Raw genomic sequence first — 10,885 nt, forward strand, 5'->3', positions numbered from 1 at the left:
CTTCAAGTAGTGCACCTGGTTGTTCACTTTGCTTGGAAGAGGAAATGGCCAGATGTGCGATTGTATATTGATTCATGGGCCGTGCCAATGGTTTGACTGGATGGTCAGGGACTTGGAAAGAACATGATTGGAAAATTGGAGAAAAGGACGTGTGGGGAAGAGGTATGTGAATAGATGTCTCTGAATGGGCTATAGAAGTGAAGACATTTGTGTCTCATGTGAATGCTCACAAAACGACCTCCGCAGAGAAGGATTTTAACAATCAACTGGATAGGATGAATCGTTCCGTGGAAACAAATCATCCTCTTTCCCCAGCTACTCCTGTCATTGCTCAATGGGCTCATGAACAAAGTGGCCATGGTGGCAGGGATGAAAGTTATGCATGGGCTCATCAACACGGACTTCCACTCACCAAGGCTGACTTGGCTACAGCCACTGCTGAGTACCCAATTTGCTAGCATCAGAGATCAACACTCTGTTCCCGATACAGCACCACTCCTCGAGGTGATCTGCCAGCTACCCGGTGGCAAGTTGATAAAGTTGAACCCCTTTCATCATTGAAAGTGCAGCATTTTGTTCTTACTGGAATAGACACTTACTCTGGATACAGGTTTTCCTTCCCTGTACACAACACTTCTGCCAAAACTATTATCTGTAGACTTACAGAATGCCTTATTCACTGTTGTGGTATCTCATGCAGTATTGCCTCAGATCAAGGGACTCGCTTCACAGCAAATGAAGTGCAGCAGTGGGCCCATCCTTATGGAATTCACTGGTCCTACCATGTTCCCCATCATCCTGAAGCAGCTGGTTTGATAGAACAATAGAATGGCCTTCTAAAGACAAAATTATGGCTCCAACTAGGTGGCAATACCTTGCATGGTTGGGGCAATGTTCTCTAGGAGGTTGTATATGCTCTAAAACAGTATCCAATATATGGTGCTGTTTCTCCCATATCCAGGATTCATGGGTCCAGAGATCAAGGGGTGGAAATGGGAATGGTACCATTCACTCTTACCCCTAGTGACTCACTCACAAAAGTTTTGCTTTCTGTCCCTGTGACCCTATGCTCTGTGGGTCTGAAGGCCTAAGTTCCAAAGAGGGGAAAGGGCCCATCTGAGACACATCACTGATTCCGTTGAACTGGAAGTTAAGAATGCCACCTGGCCACTTTGACTCCTTATACCTCTGGATCAACAGCCACAGAAGGGAATTAGAATATTGTCTGGTGCAATTGGTCCTTATTACCAAATAGAAATCGAACTGATATTACATAATAAAGGCAAAGAAGAGCAGGTCTGGAATGCAGGCAATCCCTTAGGGCGTCTCTTAGTACTGCCATGCCCTATGACTAAAGTCAACGGAAAACTACAGTACACAATTCCAACACGACTACTAACGGCCCAGACTCTTCAAGAATGAAGTTTTGGGTCACCCTACCAGGCAAAGAACCACAACCAGCTGAGGTACTTGCTGCAGGTGAAAGGAATATGGAATGGGTGGTGGAAGAAGGCAGTTCTAAATACCAGCTACAACCTCATGACCAGTTGCAGAAATGAGGACTGTAGTTGTTATGAGTATTTCTTCCTTGCATGTGTGTATCAAATATTTTTGTTTTCTTCACTTATAAAATATAAGATGCAAACAGGGTCTAGTGCATTTTCGGTTGTATGCGTGTTAGTTGTATCATGTTAGGCACAAGTAAACTTTATAATTGTCTTTACTTACAGATTATATATGGTTTAAGGAGATGTGTACAGGTGCCAAGTTGACAGGGGGTTGACTGTGATAGTTAAGGTTGTGTGTCATTTTGGCTGGGCCATGATTCTCAGTGGCTTGGCAGTCGTGATGTAGTTTGGCAATTATGTAATGATGTAATCACCCCCATGATGAAATCTGATATAATGTAATCTCTTCCAGGATGAGATCTGCTATGAGCAGTCAATCAGTTGAAAGGCGTTTCTTTGGGAGTATGGTCTGCATCCAACATATGTGGGCTTTCTGGCAAATCTCGCTGGCTTTTCTCTCTCTGGATCTTGCTTTTGGCTCATCATCATCTGAATTCCAGTTCTTGGGACTTGAGCCAACAACCTGCCATTGTACTTACCGATCTTGGGTTCACCAGCCACTGCAGCTATGTGAGTCAGGAGAAGCTTCCAGCCTGATGCCTGACCCACAACTGAGCAAGCCATTTCCTTGATATAAATCTCTGTCTCTCTCACTCTTTCTCTCTCTCTCTATATATACACGCTTCACTGGTTTTGCTTCTCCAGAGAATCCAGCCTAAGACAATGATATAACTTCCATGCCTTTGCTCACCCCACCCTTCCACCTGGTATATTCATGGACTCAGCACAGCCTATAGGAGTCCTTGCTGTTTCTCAAGGGCCAGCACAAATGTTACCTCCTCCATGCCTTCCTGGCCACCCAAGTTAGACACCACTTGCCCTTCCGCACTGCTCCAATAGCACTTTATTCATACAGCATTTTAGTGCTGACCACACTGTTTGCAGCTGCTGGAGTCAGGGATGGGTATCTTCCCTGCTAGATGGGTAAAGAGTGGTACAAGTTTCTCAGCCCAGTTCCTCTCGACCCCTGCAAACTGTCCCACTGATGGATACATCCATGTACTAAAAAAAAGTTTGGTTGGATCGAATCTTTCCTTTTATTTTACTGTTGTTATTATTAGTTGCTGTTGAATCAGCTCTGACTCATGGCAACCCATGTAAAACAGAACAAAATGTTGCCTGGTCCTGTGCCATCTTCATGACCATTGGTATGCTCAAATCCATGTTGTGACCACTGTGAATTTTGAATGCCTTCCAACCTACGGTGTTCATCTTCTGGCAGTACATTGGACAATATTCTGTTGCGTTAGTTCATTGACTAATTTTTGGAAGTAGATCACTAGGCCTTTCTTCTTAGTCTGTCTTAATTTAGAAGCTCTGCTGAAAGCGTCCACTATGGGCAGGTATTTGAAATATTGGTAGTATAGCTTCCAACATAATAGAAAAAAGCAAGCCATCACAGTGTGACAAACTGACAGATGGGTTGTGGTTCTTTGATTTTAGGTGCCCAGAATTACATTGATTGAACTCCTCCGTTGTGACACTCTTTTATCATGAGTCCATGCATGGCTCCTGGTGTTCTACTTATTTACTATTTGTTGGTCTCCTTTACTTTCTGTACCCATGCCCCCACCTGCCCAACTCCTCTTCTGTCATAGATACACGCTCCTGCTTTATTAAAGTGAGACCTTCTAATCTATCTTCCATAATGCTATTTACATATTTATGTAACTTTGGCTGATACTTCGTAGTGTTTTAGGTTGCATTTACCTCATAGCTAAGGGAATAAAGTACTTTCACTGGAATTTGAGGCACCAACAGGCACTGAGGAAGTGGTTTTCAAGGAGCACATGACCCTTGAAATCATACTGGAGGCGGTCAGTGGCTGAGTCTGGCCCACAGCTTCCTGTCTAGGCTTCCCCGCCTCAGGCCCATGCCTCCACAGCCCCTCCCCGTGCCCAGAGTCTGTCTTTTCTTGCAGGGCCCATCTGCACAGCCCAGTACTGCCAGTCAGGAGGCCCTGAGAGAGTGCGCTCTTCCACGAGATCACCTGTCCTCCTGGGCACACATTGCCATCTGGGAACACCCATTTCTGTGTCTCTTGCATCTTTTGGAGCACACCTCTTTGGTACCACATGCTTGGTGATGTGCTTCTCACTCGTCCTTTGGTGAAGAAAAGCCATAAATCCTTAGACCAACCATTCTCAAGCGTTTTGGTCTCAGGATCCCTTTACATGCTTAACAACTATTAAGGAACCCAAAAAATTTTGTTTATGTGGGTTATATCTATTTATATTTACCGTATTAGAAATTAAAACTGAGAAATTAAAAAAAATTAGCTCATTAATTCATTTAAAATAGCAATAAACCACCATTACATCTTAACATATATAACACATTTTTATGAAAAGAAACTATGTTTTCCAGAACATGAAAAATTTAGTGAGAAGAAAGGCATCTTTTTACATTTTTGCAAATCTCTTTATTGTCTGGCTTAGTGTAAGAGAGCTGGACCTTCCTACCTCCTTCTGCATTCAGTTTGTTGCAGTGTCACTTGTCATGTAGCCTCTGGGAAACTCCACTGTACACTAGGGAGAGACTGAGAATGAAAAAGGTAAGTAGAGGGCTAGTATTATTATGGATGTAGTTACAACCTCACCAACCCTTTGGAAGGACCTCTGGGACTCCCAGGGGGTCCCTGGACCACACTTTGAGAACTGCTGCTTTAGATCATCAGTTTCTTGATGATCATCCTTCTAGCCTGGGTTTTAAACAGACTACCTTGGTGGCACAGTGGTTAAGTGCTCAGCTGCTAACCAAAAGGTTGGTGGTTTGAACCCACCAGCTATTCCTCGGGAGAAAGGTGTGCCAGTCTGCTTCCATAAAGATTACAGACTTATGGGACAGTTCTACTTATGGGACTCTGTCTTATAGGGTCACTATGAGTCAGAATCTACTCAATGGAAACTTTTTTTTTATAGTTGTTGGTTGCCGGCAAGTTGATTCCAACTCCCGGTGACCCCCATGTGTGCAGAGTAGAATTGCTGCGTAGAGACTGTGACCTTTTGGAAGCAGATCGCCAGGCCTGTCTTGTGAGGTGTCTCTGGGTGTGTTCAAACCACCAACCTTTTGGCTAAAGTCAAGTGCTCAACCATTTGCACCACCCAGGGCCTTCCCTGTATCTATGAGGCACATAATAAACCTGTAATGCTGGCTGCCTCCAGGGAGTGGAACTCGCTGGCTGGGGGCAAGGGCGTAACAGGGGCTTTTCACGGACCATCCTTTTCTATTGTTTGAATTCATTTGAACCATAAGAATGTTACCTAACAAAACACCAACTTTTAGAAGCCTCAAACTGAGTCGATTATGACGCACCCACCTCCTTACATACTTAAAAATAAAAACAGTTCCTAAGCCTTAGAAAAGCTATTCTCCAAAAAGAGCTCTTAGTATATCTTGAGCCACAGCATTATTGTTAGAATAAATGTATCATGTGTGAGATGACGTGTGTGAAGGGACAGTAGAAGGGGATGATGAGATGCATTTGTGGAAAGAACAGGTCCTTTTTCTGTTGTTAGTTGCGTGAATGGATCTGACCCGTGGCGACCCTGTATACGACAGAATGGAACTCTGCCCGTTCCTGCGCTATCCCTATGATTGCCAGCATGTTTGAGTCCATCAGACAATGTTCTGCTGTAATCTAATTTTTGGAAGTAGATTGCCAGGCCTTTCTTCCTTGTCTGTCTTAATGTGGAAGCTCAGCTGAAACCTGTCCACTATGGGTGACGCTGCTGGTATTTGAAATACCAGTGGCATAGCTTCCAGCGTCACAGCAACATGCAAGGCACCCCACAGCACGACAAACTGACAGACAGGTGGTGGGGTCGTTTTTATAGTTATGCCTTATTCCTCTTCTCACCCTTGCCTCATTTCACAAATGGGGAAACTGAGTCTTGGCAGATTAAGTGACTCTCATCTTCTGAAACAGGGATTCCCTGACTGCTCCTGCAGGTCTCTGGGGAGAGGTGGGATGGGGGTGGTGGTGAGCAGAGGGGGACAGATCCTCTTTCATGTGGCCTTGAGCACATCTCGCTCCTGGCCTTAAACCCAAAGCAGGTTGAGCACCTGCTGTGACAGGCTTTAGACTACACACTGCCACTCTCTTCCCTTCCCCTCTCCACCTCGGCCACACACAGCGAGGCAGACCCTCCTCCTTCAGGCTCCTCCAGGGCCTTGTTCTTGCTTTTTGGTGGGTGTGTTTCCTCTTCTGCCAAAATTGGCATCCAAAACCAAACCCAATGCCATTGAGCGGATTCTGACTCATAGTGACCCTATAGGACAGAGTAGAACTGCCTCATGAGGCTTCCACGGCTGTAAGCTTTATGGAAGCAGACTGCCACATCTTTCTCCTGTAAAGCAGCTGGTGGATTCGAACATCCGAGTGCTTTAACCATGGCACCACCAGGGTTCCTAAAATTGGCACAGCCCAGTTCAATCCTCACTTACTTTATCCCACGCCTTGGTTAGTTCAGAATGGCTTTGGGCTGTTTCAAATCAAAGTCTCCTTCAAAGGATGAAGATTTGCCATCAACTAAGAGACTAAGAGGCCTGGTGGAGCAGTGGTTAAGAGTTCAGCTGCTAACCAAAGGGTCAACAGTTTGAACCCACCAGCTGCTCCTTGGAAACCCTACAGGGCAGTTCTACTCTGTCTTATAGGGCAGCTATGAGTTGGAATCTACTCGATGGCAGCAGGTTAAGAGATTTCAGAAGTCTGTGGTATAGGCTTTCTGGGGTTCCAACAGAGGTTGGGCGGCCCTGGTCAGAATGCCATCAAGGGGACTTTGTCGTCATTTGTTCATTCATTCATTTATTCAACAAACATTTATTGATCATGTTCATGGTGTGAAGCACAGTTCTAGGCACTGGGGATGTAGTGAAGACCAGAACAGATGGAAGGTGGAGCTTACATGGTTGTGATGAGAAACAAACAATAACCAAGTACTCAATAATCAAAGCAACTTCAGATACTAATAGCTTAGATTATGATGTGACTAAGGGAGGCTGGGGAGGTAACTTTGGACCATGCGCCTGGAGAAGGCCTTCATTAAGAGGGAGGCACTCTCTCTGCCTTTTGAGGCCCTCCCCTCCCGTGCTGAGATTCGGACATTCTCCCTATTCCACAGGTTCCCACAGAGAAATGAAAGACACAGAAGAGAAGAGAGATGCCAGCTTCCTGGTGTCCTGTGTCTGCCAGCTGCTGCTAAATGCCTCTGAGAAAGTCTGCTTCCAGATAAAGGAGTCCACCTGTCCTGAGAACGTCAGTACCTGGGGCAAGAACCCCCCGGATGAACCCGTTGATGGAAGGAAGTGGACCAACTGTAGGCTCCAGGACTCCACAGCCAGCAATGACTCCCTGGACAGCCCTGACCAATTGCTCTGCTCAGGTAAGAGCAGCTTAACCCCAGCACTAGGCAAATAGGACTGCTGTTAGATGCTGTTGTCTATTTTGACTCAGAGCGACTCTATGTGGCAGAGTAAAACTGCCCCGTAGGGGTTCCTAGGCTGTAAATCTTTACGGGAGGTGATCACTAGGTCTTTTCACCCATGGAGCCACTGGTGGGTTCGAACCACCAACCTTTTGGCTAGCAGCCAAGCACTTAACCATTGCATCACCAGGGCAAATAGTTATTATTTACTGTTTAGTAGTCTGATCATTTAGTTCGTACAACAACTCTGTGAGGTCAGTATTCATGTTATGTCCATTTCACAGATACAGAAAATGGGGCTCAGACCACACGAGGAAGTGCTGGAGACCTCTAGATCTCAGGTTGTTTGAGGACATCATCCTTCATGCTTGTCCTCATCACCCCTACTGACCCTCCTCTGTCTTCCCAGAATATATACTTCACTTTTGGGGCCTGGATGGACACCCTCATGCTGCCTCTCCTGGCTGTAAACAGGTGTGCCCTACCTGTTGGCGCCAGCCTCCCCTCTCCTTGCTTGGGGCTTACATGTGACATCTCTCTACACCACACCCTACCCTCACAAGCACACATCATGCCCCCGTGACTCAGTGCCCCATCGTGGGTGACTCAGTGGGAGATCTGGTCTCCAAGCCCACTTCCTACCCTTTGTCCTGTAGGTGAGCAGGAGCTGTCAAAGAGAAAATGGGTGAGGTCAGTTCTCTTACTCAGAAGGGGGACAGAAATAAAAGGGCAGAGAGGAAGTGAACTGTGTTAAGACACAATTCCATCTGGCCTTGGTACCCCAAAGAGGGTATAAGTCTTTGTGCTCTTTACTCACAGATGTTATTTATCAGGAGTGGATATGAGATTGCCATAGTGGTCTGATAGGAGTCCCTGGGTGGTGCAAACCATTAGTGAACTCAGCTATTGTTTGAGTCCACCCAAAAGCACTTGGAAGAAAGGCCTGGCAACCTACTTCTGAAAAATCAGCCACTGAAAACCCTACAGAGCACAGTTCTACTCTGACACATGTGAAGGGGCCCTGAGTTGGAGTCAATTGACTGCAACTGGTTTTTGACTGCAGTAATCTGATATATTCCCTCCACCCCTCCTTGGCAGCAGTCTCTGCATTTGAGTGTCTGAGTAGCCAGCTCTCGAAGACACATGGCCAGAGACACACTATCTGTGAGAGGCTGAATCGTGCAGTTCTTCTTTATGGGGGAAATAAATAGAAGGGGCGTGAGTACAGGCAAAGAGAGCTCTGGTTTGCGGTGGAAATGAGTACTCAAGTCCTGGCTCTAGCACTTTCCTTGGGCAAGTCCCCCCTCTGAGGTTCTTCATCTGTGTGGCTAAATATGTTTTAACATTCTGTCTAACTGTTAGAATCCAGGGACAGACTGTGGCTGGAGAGAGGATAGGCTTGGTGTCTCCATCCCTTGAGGCAGGAGACATTCTTTCACAGTGTGAATAACTCCCCTACCCCCTGAGCATGGGCAGACTGGCACACCTGTCCCCCTCCCTAGTGCCAGCCCAGCTTGCTGGTGCATTTCAAAGTTCAGCCCCCTGGACATGTCCTCTTGTACTGATCACCTCCATCATTCCAGTTCTTTTTCCTGAGCTTCCTGTCATATCTAACAGCGCTTGACCCTTTGTAAGAATGGTAGAGCTCGGGAGTGAAGTGATTGCATGGAGGTAGCCGAGTGTGACTCCCATTGCTTTCACAGCGATCCTATAGGACAGGGTAGAACTGTCCCATAGGGTTTTCTAGGCTGTAATCTTTACAGAAGCAGATTGCCACATCTTTCTCCTAAGGAGCAGCTGGTGGGTTCGAACCACCGACCTTTTGGTTAGCAGCTGAGCGCTTGCTTAACCACTGTGCCAACACAGTTCCTTTCAGAACAGTGTAGGAAAGTACAATTTAAAACCAGAGAGACATGTGTTCAAGTCTGAATGTTCCCACTTACTAACTCTACGACTGAGCAATTCTGATCTCTGGAGCTGGTTTCTGTACTGGAAGATGAGAATGGTAACTGTCCCTGCCTCATTATGTATTTATGAAGATTAGGTGAGATAATGAATGTGCCTGGCATATACTAAGTCTGCAGTAAGCGGTAGCTAACATTACCATTTAGGATCTCGTAGAGCTCATCTGTGTGTGTGTGAGCAGAATTTCTCTAAAATCTCCTTTCCCTTTCCTCTGACTCTTTCTGTAGAGAACACCACCACCCTGAAACCAGTGACTGAATCCAATGGACTCAGCAGGTGGGTGAAAAAAGGGCTGAACCCTGGGAGTAGGAGGGCTGGGAGCTTGGGGAAGGGGTCTGGTTGGCCCAGGTGTGGGGGGTGATTTGGGGCCATGGCCATGGAGGCCAGGGCAGAGAGAGACTCAAAATGGAGGCAGATGTCTGGCTGTTGGGGAGGCGGAAGCCCAGGGGTGGGAGAGCTCCCACAGGGATGGGAAAGCCCCAGGACAATTTTGTGGTTAGTCACCAAAGCTAGCCATGGCAATGGATCATCCTTATCTCACCTGTTTGCTTCCTTCAGCTTAAGCACAGCAGCCACGGCTGTTTCCGCCTCTGTTGGGGTTGCAGCCCTCATCTTATTCCTAGTGGGTCTCTTGTCCCTGATCCGGAAGAAATGGAGGCACGAGCGTGAGTTGACTAAGCTGACCCTGGAGCTGTGAAGAAAGGGGAGAAGCTGGGAGTAGGCATGGAAGTAGGGGTGTCTTTCCTATGGGGTAGCTTTGGGAGGGGTGCTGGGCAGGCTATAGGGTCTAACCATTTGGGGCAGATACTACCTAGTAACAGCTCTTCTCCAGCTTTCCGGAAAACAGTGTAGCAACAAGACTTACAATAAACATTCTTCATGCTGAAAGCCATGTATGAGCAATCGGCATATAAGCTTATGGCTTATTTATACCAACCAAAAGAAATACTGAGGCTAAATAATCTAATCTACATAATAAACACCAATTACAAGGTGCACCAATAGTACTCACTCCCCCTGTGTCTTCCTGGGCGTTTAGCTCAGTCTCAGAGACCCCATGGGTTGACATGGTGGGCTATGCACCTCAAAGTTCAGCCCTAGGTCCAGCAATCAACCAAGTAAAGATGGTTACTACCCCAACTCAGACTCACTCGGAGTTTGTTGACTTTTCTAGGGCTATTTAAGAGACAGCTGAGGCATCACAGCAACTTTCTTCACCAATCTTCGGTAAGGAGACAGACGAGTCCTACCTAGAATGGCCCCCTGCCATCTCTGCCATCTCTTCCGTAGACAGAACCCACTGGAGGGTAGTGGGGATGAGGCAGAGGTGGGTCCTAAAAGGAATGTTTTTGAAAATTGACAGACCCAGGGCTTGCTGAGCAAGGCCCAAATGTTCCCACTTGCTGTCCTGTAGGGGCAACTTGGTACCTGGTTTTTTCTTGGAAATCCTCTGTGCCCAGCCACCTATCTGCTTCTAACTGGGGTTGTGTCTCCAAAGGTGCCTTCCTGCCATGCGGATGCTGTATATTCCAACGTGATCAACCTGGCCCCCTGGACAGAGGAGGACTTTGCCTTCTATGCCAACGTGCCTCCTTTTGATAGCACCAGGGGGACCTCACCAGACCACGTGGAGTACGCCTCCATCGTATTCCACTGATGGGGAGCCAAGGGGGTGCTGGCGGTGGGGAGGGGTCAGACCTGTGTCCAGCTGGGATCCTGATAGGGCTTTTTTAAGGGTGTGTGTGTTGTTTGTTTTTGTTTTTAATTTGAGCCTCAATATCAGCCTGTGAGGTTGGTTATTATTATCCCATTTTCCCTTATTGTGGTAAAATATATAGAACAGAACATTTGCCATTCTAACTGTTA

The 10,885-nt window shown here is 46.7% G+C and overlaps 1 protein-coding gene across 1 annotated transcript in view; it reads left to right on the forward strand.

Moving 5' to 3' along the window:
* The window catches only part of LOC126061726 (uncharacterized), a 29,355-nt gene extending 18,679 nt beyond the window's left edge, over positions 1-10,676 (forward strand). Inside the window, exons 2-6 of the mRNA XM_049858479.1 lie at positions 6,752-7,012; positions 9,247-9,295; positions 9,578-9,684; positions 10,194-10,246; positions 10,518-10,676. Coding sequence (XP_049714436.1) covers positions 6,752-7,012; positions 9,247-9,295; positions 9,578-9,684; positions 10,194-10,246; positions 10,518-10,676 — 629 coding nt within the window. The remainder of the gene's footprint in view (positions 1-6,751; positions 7,013-9,246; positions 9,296-9,577; positions 9,685-10,193; positions 10,247-10,517) is intronic.
* The last annotated feature ends 209 nt before the right edge of the window (positions 10,677-10,885 follow it).

The sequence above is a fragment of the Elephas maximus genome, chromosome 18 (genome assembly GCF_024166365.1).
Source record: "Elephas maximus indicus isolate mEleMax1 chromosome 18, mEleMax1 primary haplotype, whole genome shotgun sequence".
Classification (NCBI taxonomy): Eukaryota; Metazoa; Chordata; class Mammalia; order Proboscidea; family Elephantidae; genus Elephas; species Elephas maximus.